General features: G+C 43.4%; 1 protein-coding gene across 6 annotated transcripts in view; it reads left to right on the forward strand.

Annotated features, from left to right (window-relative positions):
- The window catches only part of LOC149857246 (uncharacterized), a 76,343-nt gene that overhangs the window by 17,574 nt on the left and 37,733 nt on the right, over positions 1–21,036 (forward strand). The window contains exons 2-5 of one of the 6 annotated variants that reach the window (XR_016444174.1): positions 10,608–10,739; positions 12,206–12,538; positions 12,711–12,869; positions 16,458–17,367. Coding sequence is in view for 4 of the 6 variants with exons in the window: in XM_090062763.1 (XP_089918889.1) it covers positions 12,320–12,869; positions 16,458–16,492 (585 nt within the window). In the remaining 2 variants the exon portion in view is untranslated. Of the gene's footprint in view, positions 1–10,607; positions 10,740–12,205; positions 12,870–16,457; positions 17,368–21,036 lie in introns of those variants that run through there. The other 5 variants (XR_016444175.1, XM_090062764.1, XM_090062763.1 and 2 more) reach the window with 5 other exon arrangements.

Consider the following 21,036-nt stretch of genomic DNA (forward strand, 5'->3'; position numbering starts at 1 on the left):
CAGCTATCACCTCCACCCTCCCCCACCCCCAGAGCACGTGTAACAGTGCCCTATATTCCTACCCAGATGTTTAATGAGAGTATGTTTTGTTTTTTTAAATATCATGGAAATATTCTATTGATGTTATGGTTTTGTAAAAAACTTTTTAAAATTCTAAATTAGTAGATAAATTCAATGTGACTAAGTCCCTTCAAAGACAGTATTGTATTTTTCCCAGTTGCAATACAGAATAATCCATGTTTAAATCTCACTCTTTACCCTTTAAGGGCTATGTTTTCTATATATGGGTATATTATGAGTTTAGTCCAACTCCCACTGAAATCAGTATAGGCTTGGACTAGTTCCCAGGGAAGGCAATGGAAGGCCTTATTTAGGGGACATCATTTGTATACCAAAAACTAGGAAACATATGCCTCAATGAACCTGCACTTGCATTTAAAGCAGGCACAGATTTTCACAGGTAATTTTGCCTATCAGAAAAGGGGAATGGAAACTCGGGCTAACTACATTTGGGATCTTAGTGAATGAGAAAACATGCAGGCAATTACAAATCTACATGCATAATTCTAGACATAGTAAACACATGACTATGCAGTTATTAAGGCTGATTTATGATGCTTAATTTGGAGTTTAAAAAGCAGAGGACACCTTGTGACACTAGGAAAAAAAATTGCTATGCAACTGAAGAGAAGATTTAAAGGGATTTACCCATCTAACAGGATTTGCCTTAGATCTAACAGAGGAATGGGTTTTTCATAGATACTGAGTAGACAAACAAACTTTAATCTCTTTGAGAAACATATATGGGACTGAAGCAGTGATGGCTGAAGCCTATTCCTGAACCATCCAAGATATTTTGTAATACAAATCTGACTGGTCTAGATACACTAAGTCCTTCATCCCCTTCTGCCTGTTTTTTGTCCTCACAGTCCTATCCAGAGTGTGCAGAGCCCATCAGTATCCTGGCATTACTACACTGCATCTAGACTGGTTTTTATATTCAAGCTTTGCATTTCTTTCAACTGACTTCAGTGATCTTTGGATCAGGCTCCAAGTATAAATCCTGAAAAAAATATAAACTTCCAACTCAGCTTGGTATCTAGGCACATTTTTCTAAGTGTACGTATACTCCAGATGAATAGAATGGGAACACTTACTTTCAGCTCTTTGCATGTGTTTAAACTTACGTACAATATACCTTGCTGAATCAGGAATAAAAATTGGCATCTGTTTCTTCTGGCACTATTCAAGTGCCAGATAGGATATTTATTTTGCTGCCAATCACAATGGGGGCAGGAGCCAGGAAAGGGTGGGTGAGTGGGTGGGGGGTATATTTCCAATGTTTCCAGCTTTCAAGATAAACCTCTCGACTTTGCTTTGACATTAATTTGTGATAAATGCCTCAGGTTTACCTTGGCATTTAACAAAGCAGCAGGAGACCATTATCCTGTGACAACATTCTATTCCACTGATACTATCTCTTAATTGGAGAAAATTTCTCTTCATCTGAAAATGTTTGGCAAGGTTCCCCATAAAAACTATGGTGTATCTAAGTTGTAAGCTTTAATAAGATAGGGAATAAAATACCCAGAGCAGATGTAAATCAAATCTTTTCCATCAAGTTGCAGAAAACAAGCCCATTGTTGCAGACATCACTGTGTGAACCCCAGCTTTTAATTACTTATACAAACCACTTACATTATAGGATACTCAGAAGGATGGTGAGTGGTATACATAATACGAAACAAAAACAAATAAAAAAACAAGCAAATGAAAGATAAAGTAGTTATGGACAGAAAGGTAAAAAAAAGCATCATAACTGGTATTGCAAAAAGGTAGAAAAAGAAACAAGGAATAAAACTTGTAACAATAAGAATAAAAGATAGGTTTCGATCACAAGAGATTTGTACTGTGGTTCTCAGTCTCAATCTATCTAGTCCCCAACCTGCTAAGAATTTAAGCATGCACTTAACTTTAAAATTCTTGAACAGCCCCAGAGACGTCAATGGTCTTTCCTCATATGCTTAAGAGATTTGCTGGACCCAGGACCTTGCTGGTGTCTGAACTTCTGAAATTCAAAAACTCTGGAGATTATCAGGCTTGACTGAAGTTTACCCAAATAATTTAGGTTTCTTTTGGCTTGGAAATCAGGCCATAAATCTCTAAAGTTAGACTTCCTCATGAGTAAGCGGTCTACTTAAATCACAGGGGTACTTACTGTGGCGGGCCAGTAGGGGGCACACCTGTGCTGAGCCATCCGCCTCACTTTGCCCAACCAAAAAATGAGCTTTGAGTGCCTCCCCTGGCATGCCTACATCTAGGCAACCCTCTTCCTAGAGCACACCCACCAGCCTGGGGTAATCGCAGCCACCACCCAGGGTCTGGTCTTTGTCTGGGTTCTGTGTCCCCTGGGGTACACAAGCCTTGTAGACCTTCTTAACCCACCATGAGATCTTGGGGTACTTCTGAAGCACACAAAGTAGCCTCCCTTAGTCAGCCAAGCAAAGAAAGCAAAAAGGCTTGCCCAATCCCTCTTAAACATTTACTGCAAGGCTTGCTATGATAAATAGCTTTATTGAGTGGAGAGAAAGGGCATAGAAATAGAATAGAAGACAAAAGGAACCTTGAAGGAAAAGAGCCTTGAGAAAAACAGAATAAGAGGCTCATTGGCCTTTTTAGCATGCATCTGGAAGACTTAGGTCAAAGTTACTGGGTACAATTCAGATACTTTACTCACAACAACTTCCAAAGGATTCTGAAGTTACACAGCTTCAGCCTGATTCAGTTACCAAAAGATGCCTGTCTCCAACCCTCTCCCAAGATGGAAGGACACTATTTATAACCTTTCTGACCTCACCACCTGGACTCAGCCAAAAGCAGATATTTTCTCAGCATTACTGATGCTGACCAGTGGGTTTGAATAACATCAGCTTTCACCTTTAGGAAGGACTGCTGCCTTAGGATCGCCCTCCCAAGCCACAGGCAGGAAGTTTAACAATAGACCTGGCCACAGGGAGAGGGAAATCTCCCCTCCCTAGGGAATCTCCTAGGCAACCAGGTGGTTGTCTAGCTACCAGCTGATAGACACATGGGCAGAGAGAGAAGGGGAAAACAGACAACCCAAAGAGAGAGGAGGCTGAGATGGAGTTCTTATACACTTACCAATTTTCACAGGTAGATAAAATTCTAATTCAGCTGGCATTTTACGGTAGCTCCATGCTCGGTGCTGATTGGTGGAGAGGTCCAGTGGGGGGGGGCAAAGGGGGCAGCCACTATCTTAGAATCATATAAAATTGTTGGAAGGGAGCTTAGGAGGTCATGTAGTCCAACCCCCTTCTCAAAGCAAGACCATCCCCAACTATATCATCCTAGCCAAGGCTTTCTCTAGCCAGGTCTTATAACCTTCCAAGAACAGAGATTCCACAACGTCTCTAGGTTTCTGAAATCTTGATGGCTGGCTGCCTTTCATGCGGCCCAATCCCTCAGCGCTTATTGGTAGAGAGGCCTGGCAGGGAGTAGGCATGAAGGAGCAGCTTCTAACTTGATATCTAGCTGCTCGGTATGGCCCCATCTCTCAACACTGCTCGGTGGATAAGCCCTAAGATGGGAGGACAGACAAAGGGGTAGTGGCTATCTTTTGTACCGCCCGTTGTGTTGCTCTGCCAGCTAGCAGCTTCCAGTCCCAGCAGTGAGGGCCATTGGCTCCCACTGGAGAGCAAGCTTTTTTTTTTGTTAATTTCATGGATTTTATGGACAATCCTGAATTTTGCGTTTTCCGCAAGACCCATGAAACCACAAATTAAGTACGTCTCTATTCATGAGATTTACAATACACACTTCCAGCTACTCTTTTATTACTTCATAAGAACATAAAACCATATGGACATCATGAGTCATCAGGTTCTTTTTCTCTATTATCATAGACAACATCATATAATCACTTTTACAAATGTATCTAGGTTTATCTTAAAACCCATTGAGTTTCTTGGCCCTGTCATTGCTACTTGGAAGCTATTATAGGATCTCACTCATCCAATGGTTAGAAATCTTCTCTTTTTCACTCTACATTTATTTCATGGCTATTTTAAGCTCATTTGTTCTTGTGCCAGCATTGTCTTTTAGCTTCAAAAGCTCTCCTTTCTCCCTTACAGCATATTTATCAAGAGCCTTCATATCCTCTCTGGGCACATCCTGACAAGTGTACACATGTTGGGGTGCACATTTCCCACAGCACAAATAGCAGTGGCGCAAATATGTGTCGCTGCTATTTGTCCCCAGAAACAGCCCTGCATGCATGCTCCAGCACACAGCAATATAACCAAGGTGGGATTGGGAAGGCTAAGGCCTGGACCTGTGCTGGCCCCAGAAGCCTTGCTTGGGGTCCTGTGGGCAGCAGTGATGCTGAACAGGCCACTTGGAGTCTGGCTAGAAGCCAGAGCATGGCTCTGGCCAGCCAGGCTCTGGTTTCTGGCAGCACACACTGCTGCCATTTGTGCCACACCACTGTTTTTAGCCATGAGTTTTTTTGACACTGGGATCTCCTGGTGTCAAAAAACCCATCAACCCACAAATTAGCAGTGCAGCAAATGGGTGCACATACACTGCAAGTGGTTTGCAGCACCTTAATGGGTTTGAGGCATTGCAGACCGCACATGCATGCTCATTAGGATGTGCCTTCTCAGGCTTTCCTTTGCTAAACTAAACATGAAAAGCTTTTTAGCATCTACTTGTTCTCCGGTTCCTAATAGTCCTCTGTACACCTATTCCAGTATGAAGTATTTTTTCTTGGACATGAGTCCAAATCTACATACACTATTACATTTGAGATCTCATCATCCATTTACACAGTGGTGCTAATACTTCCATATTTCAACTAAGAAATACTTCACCTGATGCAACTTATAATCCTACTGGCTTTTTTCTTTAACTGGTGCCCCACTTTATCGGATCATTGTCAACCTGTGATTGACTGAAAATCACAGGTGTTTCTCCTTTTTTGTCATTTCTAGTTTAACAGAAACTCTCATTAGCTCCCTAGTGTTCGCCCTTACCTTATGTACTATCAAATTACGTCCTATGTCAATTCCTTTATTCCTGAAAATGATTCAGTTTTTCCTGTACAATCTTTTCTGTGTTTATAATGCCTCCCAAATGTGTTCCAAAGACTGTATTGGAAACACTGTGCCAAAGTCTGTATTGAAATATTAAGTATAATTGGTCCAAAGTCATCTCTTTGTGTAAATCCACTAGTAACTAGGTCTGTGCAAATAGGAAAGTTTTCGATTAAGATTTGGAATTGGCTGATTCAGAGGACAGTGATTTTATTAGGAGTTGTGGATCACTCTACCAAATCAATTCAGCTGAATCAGCTTTGGAAGATTCGGCACTTAGTCAAAGAGATTCAGTGATTCAACTGTAGACTATAATGGGGAATCAGTGAAATACCAATAACTTTGTCATTTTTTGGCAGATTTGGATGAAAATAGCAGGGATGGTAGCCCTTTCTGGGGACATGAAGCCTGCTAAGTTTCAAGGAGATAGGAGATAGGATAGGATAAGGAGATACAGGGGTTTCTGGGAAACTGTGCCTCAAACTGCTGAAAGCAAAACTCATGTCACTTTTGTGTGTTAATGAAAATAGCAGAGATGGTAGCCTGGGGCCTTCCTGGTGCCAGTTAGATCTCCACCCACCCACCTCTTTCTGTGCCAGCTGGCCGCCCCTCTTTTGCTCAGGCAGAAACAGCTCACAAAAGGGTCAGAAAGGCTGCAGACAGGGGCTTATATGATGTTTCCACATCCCTCCAGAGCACTGCAATTGGAAGGGGACTCAGGGAAAGATCACAGTCACTGGCCAGCCACAGATGTCAGTCTTTCCCCCCCTGCTCCCCCTCCCTCTTCTCAGTTTCTGTTCCCCTAAAAGACTGCCTTCCAAATCTCCAAATCTTTTTCTGAATCAATTCAGAGGCTTCAAATTGATTCAGAGGGGGTTTTGTCATCTCCTGCTTCAGTGATTCTACCTCTGAATTGGGCTGAAAATTCTCCAAATTGAATCGGTGACTGAAGCTTCACACATCTGTAGCAGTAACTCTCTCCAGCACCCTAGTTCCCTTTATAACACAACCTATTAACACAATACAACCTAAAGTTGTTTCTACTTTAACTATCTCCTTACTCATCTTACAGTTCTTGTGTTAATCCAGATTTTCTCCTGTTTAACTAATAATTTTTCATGTGATGTCTTATCAACAGGGATCCTGCTTTTCTCTGATTTAAAACAACAACAAAAAATTCAGGTTTAAAAAGTAATCCCAGATCCACATTTTTCTGTGATTAAAATGAAACACCACTAGATATAGATATAGATCTATTAATGGTGCCATTTTAAATACAGAAAAATATGGATCTGGGTTTACTTTTTTTAACCAAAAGTCGGGGGGAGGGTTAAATCAGAGAAAACCAGGATCCCTGCTTTTCAAATATTTTACTGAAGTCTAGATAAATTAGATCTAACATTTTCCCTTTGTCTAGATAATCACTTATGTTCAAAAATAGCCTGCCTTGCATTACGTTTAGGGAGTACAATTTCATCAGAACTCAGAAGTTAGTTGGGATACATGTCTATAAAATCTCCCTCAAACAAGGAAAATTAAGGAACTTCAAGTCAGAAAATTGGGGATTATTAAGTGCCACTACTCCCTCTGAATTTCTGTTGGATCAATTCCTCAGTACTGGACTGAGAATATCCCTTATTTTTTTTTAAATTCAGCTTTTCTTTTCCACCAGGACTTTGGGCCAATTTTCATTTCTCTTAAATCAAATAATTTGGTTAGCTAAAATGCTTTCCAGTTGCAAACAATTCTGCTGTTGTCCTGCTGTTCCCTGTTGATGAGGTGTTAAGTATCACTCAAATGCGGCTACTTTTCAGCAGCAGATTAAGATGTGGAATATGTTCCCAAAACTTTCTCCCAGGAAATAAAAGAGAATATGGTGTCACATTCCTCCTATGGAACAATATTTTGCTATAACTTTTAAAGCCTTTAGTTATTTCTACTACATCTACACAGTGCTTATTTTTCAGTTTCCCAAGGCTTGACTCCATTTATATACAGAGAGGTTGAGAAAAATGGGGAAATGTCCATTTTGGGGGATTCTCTGCCATTTACAAAAACAAGCCTCCTACCCACTACTCCCAACTGTCAACCAGCACTTTCCAGAGAGAATGATAGGCTAGAAGGGGAGGAGTTCAACAACAGCTATACAGCAATGTGTGCTGCAGCTCCCCTGCCTTTTCACACGTGAAAGCAGTTACATGCTTGGCCCTATGCACAAAATTAAGTGGATGGGCTAATAGGCTTCTGCCACCCCAACTCATGAGGTACAGCTATAGGGAGGAGGTTTAAAATGAAAAAGAATATCACTGTGGCTATGGTACAATGGTGCATGGCACTATACAGGGGAGTCTGGCACTACAGTACAAGGGCTTTGACTGGGGTATTTTTAAACAATGTAGCTTCATGTTCTCTGCTTCATTTGAATATGACATTGAATCTACAACACTGATCATTGTCTCTATCTATAGTAGTTCTTACTCAGTGTTTTTCTAAGAGAAGACAAATAATGACAGGGGTGGATGCAGCAGAGTATGCAGTGGCACAGATATACGCCCCTTTTGAACCAATCTGGGAACAGTAGCAGGGATTTTTTTTAAATTCCCCAAATCAGGTAACAATCCTGTTCCTCATTCACCCATGCTCAGCACCCCCTCTCTTGCCCTCAGTCCTCAGCAGCACAAGTACCCCAACTACTTTTGCTGTCCCCACTGATCCCACTGTCCCCTGGCAGCTTAACCTGCTGAGTACAGCAGTTCTGAAGCCTGTCTTCACTGTAAAATGAATTGGCAAAGTTGTGGTTTGAGAGGGCTGTGTGGGGAGGGAGCCAGCACTACACCCTGCTTCACAAAATCCTGTATCTCCCCACTGATAATGATCATCTAACTTTAGAGCTGCTCATCTCCCTCTCTCCTCCATCCCATCCCTGCTGAATGGTGATCCTGCTTACAAACAAGTTCATTAAAAAGCTTACTATAAGTCACTAAAGCTTATCAGAAGGAATTAGACTGAAAAATAGGAAAGTGAGGAGGAATATCATGTTTCTATTTGCTCCTAAATTCAGCTCACACTTCTTCCTCTAGATTGACTGTATTTTAGACTATAACATTTAGCAATATCTATGCTACCTTAAAATGTACAATAATGTTACACTTTGAATGCCATGGCCATGGTGATTTATAATGAATGGATTGTATTCGTAGGCTAGAGTCCGATCACATTTTTCTATTTCAGTTACATTTAACAATCTGGTTTAGTTAATGCTCATATTTCAGCAATGCTGAAAATGAAAAACACGCTCCATTTTACAAAGAATTCATTTTTTTTAACAGCTTGTCTTTAAAATCTCAGGGGGAAAAAAATTAAAAATCCCTCTATCCACCAACTTAAAACAACCCTAAACCTGCGACATTACTGATGTTGTAGATTTATACAATCTAAATGCAAACATAATAAATCCATGTAGCTTCTGTAGGTATATGCAGCAAAGATCTTATCTAGACCAAAGTTTGTCGACTGAATCAGTTCCTTAGCACATTGTACTTGATGCTGTGTGTCACCTGTCTCTTGTTTGTCTATAGATTAGCACAAAAATGTCATTGCAAACTAAGTGAATAGGGCACAGACTAAGCACCTGCCACTTTTAAAACTCTTTAGAAGACTCTCTTGTTTATTTTGTAAGCACCCAGGGGTGCAGTTAAATAACTGTATTGAGACAGACAATACTGGTGATGATTAAGGAGGCTTTTCACATGAAAATTCACTTCAGAAAAAATGTTTTGCAGATGTACTGAAAAAAACTGTATCACCAAGAGCCACTCAAAATACTTTGGTGGACCAAAACACCTTTATTTTTCTCTTGGCAATCTGCCAAGTTCACTGTCGGCTTGAAAAGAATTCTATAGCTGGAGGCTAAAGCAGAAACTGCAATGATTTAAAAGAGAATTGGCTACAGTAAGAATGATAATGCACCATATCGTTAAAATGCAACTGGCATCTTAGCCTCCCTACAGCTCTTGAAAATGTGCTTACTCTTCAACTATTTATAAAAAAACAGAAACAATTGAAATCACACAATATAAAAAAAATTGTTTAAAGAACTTAGGAAAGAAGTACACACAGAATAATTTGCTAGTAGAGCTGTCAAAATAACGATGCATTATACATGGAAATGCACATGGAAATACACAACTACATAGCACACGTTCCTTTATCTCAATTAAACATATACCAAATGAATTAATAATAAAGGTCTGCTTACTTTAAAGACTTATTTGAGGTTCACAGATTAAACAGACATCTAAATGTTGTAGGCCTGATAATGGTCACATTTTAAGACTTGCAGTGTCATCAACTATTTTCTAAATTGCACAGGAAATTGGACTTAAAAAAATGTTTGCATCAAAGCCTTGCACAATGGTCTCTCTGGAAGGCTATTCTACATAAGTAAGAGTATTGCAGAATGTAACTGTGATTTTGTAATGAAGAGTTTGACCTTCTGTGATTTAGGAGTTTATCATTCAGATGTAGCCTTCTCTAAATAGATAGTGAACTGGTGCTTCACTCAGAACATGATATAATTGTGCTTTATAGGTTTACAATTAAAAAAAATCAGCCACAACTGGATGCCTAAATTGCATGTGCTGTGACTAAGACTGCACATACAAATACTCAAGTCTAATAAATTTAGAGACATAGCTCTGACTGTTGTGTCAAGTTTTAAAACTAAATGTCCTGACAATATTTTTTCACATACTTAGAACTGATATCAGGTGCCCCAGCAACATGCTTTTAAGTTTTCATCAATTTGTAGAACTGAGTATATAATGGCCAGTGAAAAATTCACTAGACAAAATTAGTCTCTTCTGCTTACAGCCTGCCTGCGAGCAGAATAAGTTTTCCTAAAATGTATCCATTCTTTGAATTGGGTGGAGACCACTGACATGTCCCACAATGAAATCTTTCATGCTTTACAACTTCACATGCCGACACATGGAAATTATGGAATAATCTCTTTTAAATGCTTCAAAATTAGCTATGCTCCTGGTTAGAAAACCCCACCACTCAAGGGGTATCTGGCCCTTGTTACTAAAATTACTGAGTGATAGTGAAAACTGGTTAAATGTCACAAGACTAGGATTTTCAGAGAAAAGTAACTCAAGCAAGTGCTCAGGTCCAGCTGAATTTTAATAACACTTGATGCCTAACTCTCTTAAAAATCCCAGCTGCAAACTAGAAAAAATGGCACCTCTCACTGCTTTTGCTGGAAAAATGCCTTTCCCCCACCCCCAATAGCACAAATCACATGATAAAACACACCATATTTCTAATATTCCAGCCTCTGGAAACTAACATTTTGTTTGGCCTAGGAAGATCATTGAAAGAGCAAGGATGGTATTAAAATAATAATTACAGTCACCAGCATGAGAACAGAACAATATTAAAAACTTTTAGTGACAATTACAAGTCTGAAGCTCTCAACTTTTACCTTTCTTGCAGGTAGTCAAGTGTCCTTTAAACAGAAGCTCAGTGTTATTCAATGGGATCTGTCTTGCAGGACTGGAGGAACCAGAATACATCAGGCCTGAAAGTTCTGAGGGCAAGTTCCAGTTTCCTAAGCACTAGAAAGAGGTGAGAGAATATAAAAATTTTGATTAGAACTAGAACCTCTTGAGGCAATTGCCTAATTCACTCTGAAGTAAGTATCTGTTAACCATAAAACAAAAGGGAGAAAAATCAATAAGATTTCTCCTTTTACATCCTTAGCCCCCCAAAATTGTCTGGATAATCCAAAAAAAAAAGGAATTTTTGTCAGCAAGCTAAATCAACCTGCAGAGCTACAAACTGAAAAGCTTTTACATTCTAAAATCTATGTTAAATAAAGAGCATATACTTGTCCAGTATTCCATGCAGTCATAAGCATGCTTTAGCGTAAGTGAAAAATACTGCAATATGAAAGAACTGGAGTGTTAAACTTGGCAGACCTAAAAACAGATCCAGTATCTTTATTTTGTTTGATAGGCATGTTTGTGTGTGTTACACAGTAATTGTTTCATCCTCCAATAGTCAGAAGCCAAGAGCCTTTTATTACTGGCCGTTGATGAAGATTCTTCAGGTCAAGCATTAAAGCTACTCATTGACATTCAAGAGTCATAATTCAAGACCCAGCTGACAAATGTTCCTCACAACATGGGCATAGTTTTTACAAAATAGGTATACATTTGATGCCTCCCTCATTCTACTCATCTATTCTGGTCTGATTAGTAGGCAGAAAATTGACACTCTCCCAAGTTGTTTGGTATTGTGATTTGCCTAGTGAAATAATCGGCAGTGCTTGCAGCCGTTCCTTTGAAATGCCACCTTTTTTCCAATAGGAACACCACCCATACATCAGTAATAGCACAATATAGAAAAGTTATGGCAGGCTTGTTAAAAACATTAGAACCATTATTGAAAAGGTCCATTCCAAGGCTAAGCTGCCAGCCCCAGCTAAGCATGCAATTGTTAGTTACATACTCACCTTGAAACCTTCAACCCTTGCTAACAATTAGCATTGTGTCTGTCCATGTGTGGGACTTCTTTGGCCTCCACCCCTACAGCAGCTGAGCATCTCATGTTCTGTAATGAATTTGTCTGCATGTCAACACTGTAATGCAGGGAAGTGCTCTTCTCCCCATTCTGAAGCTGCTAAATGAGGCAGAGAGGCTAAATGATTTGCCCAAGTTTGTGGTAGAGCAGAATATTGAACACCATTAAGAGGGAGCCAAGCTTAAGACACATAGGGCACATCTACATGTGTCATCATGGCAGCATGTTATTGTGCCATGATTTAGTACTTCCTTTGCAAGTACTAAATCACAGTGCAGTAACAGCCCATACAGCGCCATGTGCATTGTGCACAATTACTTTTAGTAGCTACTTCACTGTGGTGATGTGCTATAACAGGGGAGTGCATCACAATGGCGAAGTAGCTGCTGATCATATGTAGACCCCCACAGACATGATGCCACCATAGTACATTGCTACAGGAACGTAGCATCATATGTAGATGTGCCCATAGGAAGGTAAATGGAAAAAAAACTGTTGGCCAACTGCAGGTATACATGGATTCCAAAGATGTCTTTGATTTCTACACATCTGGGACCTGACAAAGGCACTGAATGAATCTGCATTGATAGATATTGATAGAGGCCTTGGTGACTCTGCAGGAGATGGAAAGGGAGGAGGAAACCCTTGGGCAGGAAGAAATGCCACATTCTTCACACTCCAAACAGATCAAGAGATCCGAGAGGACCCAGAAGAGGAGGAGACGCGTGCTCGTCATAGGCGATTCCATCCTGAGAGGTACGGAAGGGCCCATTTGTCGCCAGGACCCTTCAGCACGAGAGGTCTACTGCCTGCCTGGAGCTAAGATTCAGGATGTGACGGAGGTAATCCAGGCCAGGATCAAGCCCACCGATTACTACCCCATGGTCCTTGTCCATGTGGGTACTAATGATGCGGCCAGGAGAACCCCCGATCACCTGATGGCGGACTACCAGGCTCTGGGCGGCGTGCTGAGGGAATTTGGTGCACAGGTGGTATTCTCTTCCATCCTACCAGTGAACGGACGCGGAAGACGGCATGAGAACTGCATCCAAGAGACCAACTGGCGGCTTCGGAATTGGTGTCTCGAGGCAGGCTTCGGCTTCCTGGACAATGACCCACACATTACAACGAGGGACATGCTCAGCTGGGATGGGCTTCACCTGTCCCCCAAAGGTAAGCGTGTGTTTTCTTCCAGGTTGGCGGATCTCCTCCGGCGGGCTTTAAACTAGGCTCGTCAGGGGGAGGGAAAGATGAGGGTGGGGGAGGCTGTGGACCACCAAACCAGGTGGCACCCACAAGGACAGCCCAGCCTGAAGAAAGAGAGCTTTGGGAACGTGAAAGACAGGGGGTGGACAGCAATACGGCACAGGTAAGGAACGGGAAGGTTAGAGACAAAAAGCCCTTTAGGACTTGGAGCGAGGGGGTAGCAAAAGCACCAGTCACAGGGCTCAAGTGCCTATATACTAATGCTAGGAGCATGGGGAACAAGCAGGATGAACTAGCGCTCCTGGTTGCACTAAATGACTACGACTTAGTGGGGCTGACGGAAACCTGGTGGGATCCATCCCACGACTGGGCGGTACATATTGAGGGCTATGGATTGTACAGAAAGGACAGAGTGGGGAAAAGGGGGGGAGGGGTTGCGCTCTATGTTAAGGAGCAATATACATCAACCCTCATCAAGACAGAATCAAAGGATGAAGAAGTAGAAGGACTGTGGGTTAGGCTACATGGGGGGCAAGGAGAAAAGGAATTGGTGGTAGGGGTCTGCTACAGACCCCCACATCAAGGGGAAGAAATAGATTTGGGGCTCCTGAGGCAACTCTCAGAGACCATAAAAGCTAAAGAGGCGGTGGTCATGGGGGACCTAAACTACCCGGACATCTGCTGGGAGACACAGACAGCAAAGTCCCACCGCTCACGCAGGTTTCTAACCTGTGTACAGGACCTCCACCTGACGCAGGAGGTACATGGTCCCACTAGGGGGAATGCCTTACTGGATCTGGTATTGGCAACGGGGGATGACATAGTAGGGGACCTACAGATCAGTAGCCATCTGGGGGACAGTGATCACCTAAAAGTACAATTCAACATAAGGCGTCGAGTGGGTAAGGTAACCAGTAGGGTGAACGTGCTGGACTTTAGGAAAGCTGATTTCAGCGAACTCAGGCGATTAGTGAAGGATGCACTGCAGAGTAGTAGTTTTGAAATGATGGGAGCCCAAGAAGGGTGGCTGTGCCTTAAGGAAGCTATCCTTCGAGCACAAAGCGAGACGATCCCCGTGCGAGGTAAAAGAGGGAAAGGGGCCAGGAGGCTTCCCTGGCTGACCAGAGAAATCCAGGGCAGACTAAGGGCCAAAAGGGGAGCACATAAAAAATGGAAACAGGGAGAGATCACCAAAGAGGAATATACCTCTTCTGCTCGTGCTTGTAGGGAGGCAGTTAGACAGGCCAAAGCTACCATGGAGCTGAGGATGGCAACCCAAGTAAAAGACAATAAGAAATTGTTTTTTAGATATATAGGGAGTAAAAGGAAGGCCCAGGGAGGAATAGGACCCCTGCTAAATGGGCAGAAACAATTGGTGACGGACAGAGGGGACAAGGCTGAACTCCTCAACGAGTTCTTCGCCTCAGTGTTCCTAAGTGAGAGGCATGACAAGTCTCTCACTGGGAGTGTAGGGAGGCAGCAGCAAGGCACCAGACTTCCATGCGTGGACCCTGAGGTGGTGCAGGGTCACTTGGAGGAACTGGATGCCTTTAAGTCGGCAGGCCCGGATGAGCTCCATCCGAGGGTACTGAAGGCACTGGCCGACATCATTGCAGAGCCACTGGCGGGAATATTTGAACGCTCGTGGCGCACGGGTCAAGTCCCGGAGGACTGGAAAAGGGCCAATGTGGTTCCCATTTTCAAGAAGGGGAGGAAGGAGGACCCGGGTAACTATAGGCCAGTCAGTCTCACCTCCATCCTTGGCAAAATCTTTGAGAAAATCATCAAGGCTCACATTTGTGAGAGCCCGGCAGGACAAATTATGCTGAGGGGAAACCAGCACGGGTTCGTGGCAGGTAGATCGTGCCTGACCAATCTAGTCTCTTTTTATGACCAGGTCACAAAATGCCTCGACGCAGGAGGAGGGGTGGATGTCGTATACTTGGACTTCAGGAAGGCCTTTGATATGGTATCCCACCCCATACTGGTGAACAAGTTAAGGGGCTGTGACTTGGATGACTGCACAGTCCGGTGGGTGGAGAATTGGCTGGAGGGTCGCACCCAGAGAGTTGTGGTGGATGGGTCGGTTTCGACCTGGAAGAGTGTGGGCAGTGGGGTCCCGCAGGGCTCGGTGCTTGGACCGATACTCTTTAATGTCTTCATCAGCGACTTGGACGAGGGGGTGAAATGTACTCTGTCCAAGTTTGCAGATGACACTAAGCTATGGGGCGAAGTGGACATGCCGGAGGGCAGGGAACAGCTGCAAGCAGACCTGGACAGGTTAGACAAGTGGGCAGAAAACAACAGAATGCAGTTCAACAAGGAGAAATGCAAAGTGCTGCATCTAGGGAGGAAAAATGTCCAGCACACCTACAGCCTAGGAAATGACCTGCTGGGTGGCACGGAAGTGGAAAGGGATCTTGGAGTCCTAGTGGACTCCAAGATGAACATGAGTCGGCAGTGTGACGAAACCATCAGAAAAGCCAATGGCACTTTATCGTGCATCAGCAGATGCATGACAAATAGGTCCAAGGAGGTGATACTTCCCCTCTATCGGGCGCTGGTCAGACCGCAGCTGGAGTACTGCGTGCAATTCTGGGCGCCGCACTTCAAGAAGGATGCGGATAACCTGGAGAGGGTCCAGAGAAGGGCCACTCGTATGGTTAAGGGCCTGCAGGCCAAGCCCTACGAGGAGAGATTAGAGAAACTCGACCTTTTCAGCCTCCGCAAGAGAAGGTTGAGAGGCGACCTGGTGGCTGCCTATAAGTTCGTCAGGGGGGCACAGAAGGGAATTGGTGAGTATTTATTCACCAAGGCGCCCCCGGGGGTTACAAGAAATAATGGCCACAAGCTAGAGGAGAGCAGATTTAGATTGGATATTAGGAGGAACTTCTTCACAGTTCGAGTGGCCAAGGTCTGGAACGGGCTCCCAAGGGAGGTGGTGCTCTCCCCTACCCTGGGGGTATTCAAGAGAAGGTTGGATGTGTATCTAGCTGGGGTAATGTAGGCCCAGCACTGTTTCCTGCTTATGCAGGGGGTCGGACTCGATGATCTATTGAGGTCCCTTCCGACCCTAGCATCTATGAATCTATGAATCTATGAATCTATGAATATCAAAGGTTTAAAGTTGACTCTGATAAAATTTCCACACTGATTTTTAAAGCTTTCAGCAGCTTTCGATTCCAATGATCAGTTAAGTAAACTATTGATGTCACTGATATCATTAACCTTTGGACAGCACTAGTCATGCCATTAGTTGTCATCAGTGACTACAAGTCTTTGAAACGTTTATCATCCTGTTTTTGATATCTACCAGGAGTTCTGAAAGTGATGTCTTTCTCTCACCAGTATCCCAAATGGTAGTTACAGGCTTACTATTCCTCCCTGCGGACCTTGGACACATGGTCACAGAGGGCTCAATCTTATCACTCCAGCTCAGTGTGTATTAGCTACTAAGGGAGATTGCCAGATATTTCACTGATGATACTCACTTATATATCTTCTTTATATTAAACCTGGGTTCTATCATCTGATTGCTTTGCCATTGTCTGACAGAGATAGGAATCTGGATGAAAATGAACTGTCTCTGAGACAGCCTGGATAAAACTAAAGTAAGTTGCCAGGAGGAAGCATTTAAAGAGAGAGCTGCAGTTTACCGGTCTTATATGCTCCGCTGCTACTTCTGGACTCTCAAGAATGAGAATGAAAACAAAAATCAGCTGTGCCCCATGATGGTCTTATCATCCACAGTTGGATCAGAGATTTCAGCCATGTTTTCCTAACAAGCCTTCACAATGGTCATCTGCTCTTTTGTCACCTCTGAGCTTTCCCATTAAGCCTGCCATTTGGAGCTACCCATATATTTTACCCAGGAGCTGCAGCTGTTGCTGAATACAGCCAAGCACTTTCTTCAATAGCGCAAGCCAAAATGAACATAACATACCTGTGTACCAGAGTGTTCACTGGCTTCCTATTTGTTTTCAGTTAGGAAAAATAAAAGCATTGGTGGATGCCTGAATGGTCTGAAAGAGACTCTCAAACCATGATAATAGTTGTGATCTATTGGGAAACTCTTTGCTGAACACTACTTCTACACTACAAGGCTGGCATTGGTGAACTGAGGTCATTTGCGCCTGCTGGCAACCCATCAGAATCCCAAATCCTAAAAACTTCGGGAAACAATGCATGTAACCTTTTTAGTGATGGATTAATTGTATTTGTTTTTGTTCTCTATTTTTGTTTTTACAAGTAGCATATGTAACTTCTGTTCCAGACTTTGGAATTTTAGTGCTTTGTTACCACAGCAATTAGATATTAGAGAGCTGAAATTAGCAAAAGACAAATGTAAGTTCCAAAATGTTAAAATGACTTGCATCTTAAAATTGAACGCAAAGAGTGTGTCTCAATTTCTGATAGACAGCCTCACCCCAAAATAAATTTCTCTGGGCTTCTGGTTAAAAACATATTCACATTAAATTTCTTAAATACAATCTCATCTGTCATTATTGTTATTGGCAATCCTTTGATTCAGGGATGATCTCTATCATGATTAATTGATGGATTTTTTCCAATCCTTGAGGCACAGACCTTGTTCTGGGTGGGCCCAACCTTTCTAAATTTCATGGACCATGACACCTATGCTTGACAAGAGGAAAATTTTATTGATACACAGTAATAGCAATTATAATTAATGCAAGTAAAGGAAGCAAAATGACCACACAGTCCTACTCATTTACCAGTCCTAGGTTTTCACAAGAAGGTGGTACATCTGGCAGGTACAGGAACACCACCTTGTGGTTTGTGCTTGAATTAGGATGTCAGCAACCTTGGAGGTTGGGGGTCATACCCCATTGCTGCCTTGAAGATCCCTCCTTTTGTATTCTTTTTCTCCTTAGAACTCTTCATTTCCAGATACCATTGATTGGTTTCCCTGTGGTCACCATTCTGTCTACATTCAGCCCTGTCAGCCTAATCCCTGGTTTCTTCAAACATATCACATGCACACATCTTAACTTGGTCATTCCTGGTCTCCTATTCTGGTCATTCCACCAAAACTGGAGATTTCTCGCCAAGTTACAGCTGGTCATTGTAACTTGATGCTAATTCTGCATGTTCTATCTTGTGATGAGTTCTAAGGAATCAAAGTTATTGTTCTGTTGCTGCATGTTTTCAATTTCCTAGGATTTTTGTGCCATCTGTCTGCTAGCTTTGGTGCCTTGGATATTAAAATGCTGAGAACATGAATCTTCACCACAAACAGACTTGAGAAACCAATTAAGCCTTGCCATTCCCCTGGACTATTGTTCTAAGGAGGATTACTCTGTGCTGGTCCGGTCCTGCAGGGAGCAAACCAGGAAAACCAAGGCTGCAACTGAACTCCAACTAGCTTCAAGCATCAAGGACAACAAAAAGTCCTTTTTCAGATATGTGGGGAGCCAGAGGAAAAGCAAGGGCAACATTGGACCCTGCTAAACCAGATGGGGCAACTGACAACTGACGCCCAGGAAAAAGCCAACCTATTAAATAGGTACTTTGCATCAGTCTTTCATCAGTCCCATGGGACGCCCATGCCTGCTATGGGACAGGGAGATCCGGGTGATGGGGATCCCCTACCCTCCATAAATGCTGACCTCGTGAACCAACACCTTGAGAAGCTGGATACCTTCATGTCAGCCGGCCCTGACAATCTGCACCCCAGGGTACTCAAGGAGCTAGTGAGCGTCATAGCCCAGCCCCTGGCACGGAGCTTTGAAAACTCCCGGCGCTCTGGTGTAGTGCCCGAAGACTGAAAGAAGGCCAATGTGGTGCCGATCTTCAAGAAAGGGAGGAGAGTGGATCCAGCTAACTACAGGCCCATTAGCCTGACTTCTATCCTGGGGAAGATCTTAGAAAAGTTTATTAAGGAGGCCATCCTTGATGGACTGGCCCAGGCTAACATTCTAAGGGATAGCCAGCATGGGTTTGTTGCGGGTAGGTCTTGTTTGACCAATCTCATTTCCTTCTATGACCAGGAGACCTATCACCTGGACAAGGGAGAAGAGATTGATGTCATATATCTTGACTTCAAAAAAGCGTTTGATCTGGTATCCCATGATCACCTCTTGGCCAGATTGGCCAGTTGTGGCCTTGGCTCCACCATGATCAGCTGGCTGGGAAACTGGCTCCGTGGTCAGACCCAGAGGGTTGTAATTGATGGCAGTCACTCATCGTGGTGCCCTGTGACCAGTGGGGTCCCTCAAGCCTCTGTCCTTGGACCCATACTGTTCAACATCTTCATTAATGATGTGGACATTGGAGTCAGGAGTGGACTGGCCAAGTTCGCCGAAGACACCAAACTTTGGGGCAAAGCATCCACGCCAGAAGATAGGCGGGTGATCCAGGCTGACCTGGACAAGCTCAGCAAATGGGCAGATGAGAACCTGATGGTGTTTAACACCGAAAAATGCAAGGTTCTCCACCTTGGGAGGAAAAACCTGCAGCACCCTTTTAGGCTCAGCAGTGCTACGTTAGATAGCACTACAGAAGAAAGAGACTTGGGGGTCATCGTTGACCACAAGATGAACATGAGCCTGCAATGCGATGCTGCGGCTAATAAAGCGACCAAAACGCTGGCTTGCATCCATAGAAGCTTCTCGAGCAAATCCCGGGACGTCATTCTCCCCTTGTACTTGGCCTTGGTGAGGCCGCAGCTGGAGTACTGCATCCAGTTTTGGGCTCCACAATTCAAAAAGGATGTGGAGAAGCTTGAAAGAGTCCAGAGGAGAGCCACGTGCATGATCAGAGGTCAGGAAAACAGATCTTACGATGACAGGCTGAGAGCCATGGGACTCTTTAGCCTGGAAAAGCGTAGGCTCAGGGGTGATCTGATGACCACTGATAAGTTTATCAGGGGTGACCACCAGGATCTGGGGGAACGTCTGTTCACCAGAGCGCCCCAAGGGATGACGAGGTCGAACGGTCACAAACTCCTGCAAGACTGTTTCAGGCTTCACATAAAGAAGAATTTCTGTACTGTCCAAGCCCCCAAGGTCTGGAACAGTCTGCCAGCGGAGGTGGTTCAAGCACCTACATTGAACACCTTCAAGAGTAGATTGGATGCTTATCTTGCTGGGATCCTATGATCCCAGCTGACTTCCTGCCCTTTGGACGGGGGGCTGGACTCGATGATCTCCCGAGGTCCCTTCCAGCCCTAATGTCTATGAAATCTATGAGTTCTATAATGCAATCCAAATTCTAAAAGCAAATTTCTAAATATCATTCTCTAGTCATCAGACCCATCCACAGAAGTTGAAGGTTTTTACACAGGGGAGAGTAGACCATAGGCCAACATAATCTCCTTTTCCTTCCTCCACTTCTCTCCTTTGCTTCACTGCAATTACTACACTTCAGCAGACGCAATTAATTGATCCTGCTCTGATGCACTGTAATTACAGCAACTTGGAGCAGCCTTGCTGCTCATGTATAGGTGCCCATATTGGACAACCCCCTGAAAACCCCCTGGTGCATCACCTCTAGTCCCATGGACTTGGTTATGTCTAGCTCTTCTATGTAGTCCCTAACCTGTTTTTTCATCACTGTAGACTGCTCATCTCCTTGCCAAACTGTACTGCCAGAGGCAGTTGTCTGGAAGATGACCTTGCCTGTGAAGACCAAGGGAAAAAAGGCATTGAGTACTTCAGCCTTTCCTCTGTCCTCTTTCCTCGGTTCCTATATCCTCTGTCACTAGGTTGCCTCCCCCATTCAGTAAGGAACCAACACTTTCCCTGATCTTCCTCTTGTTGCTGACCTATTTGTAGAAACTCTTTCTGTTATCCATCATGTCCTCTGCTAGCTGCAACTCTAATTGTGAGTTGACATTCCTGATTTTATCCCTGCATTCCTGAGCAGTATTCTTATACTCCTCCCTAGTTGTTAGTCTAAGTTCCCACTTCTAGTAAGCTTCCTTTTTGTGTTTTAGCTCACTGAAGAATCATAGAATCATATAAAATTAGGGTTGGAAGGGACCTCAGGAGATCATCTAGTTCAAACCCCTGCTCAACTCAGGACCATCCCCAGCTATATCATCCCAGCCAAGGCTTGATCTAGCTAGGTCTTTAAAACCTGCAAAGATGAAGATTCCACAATCTCTCTAGGT

Source organism: Crocodylus siamensis, chromosome 9, assembly GCF_052110815.1.
Source record: "Crocodylus siamensis isolate JL-2025a chromosome 9, ASM5211081v1, whole genome shotgun sequence".
NCBI lineage: Eukaryota > Metazoa > Chordata > Crocodylia > Crocodylidae > Crocodylus > Crocodylus siamensis.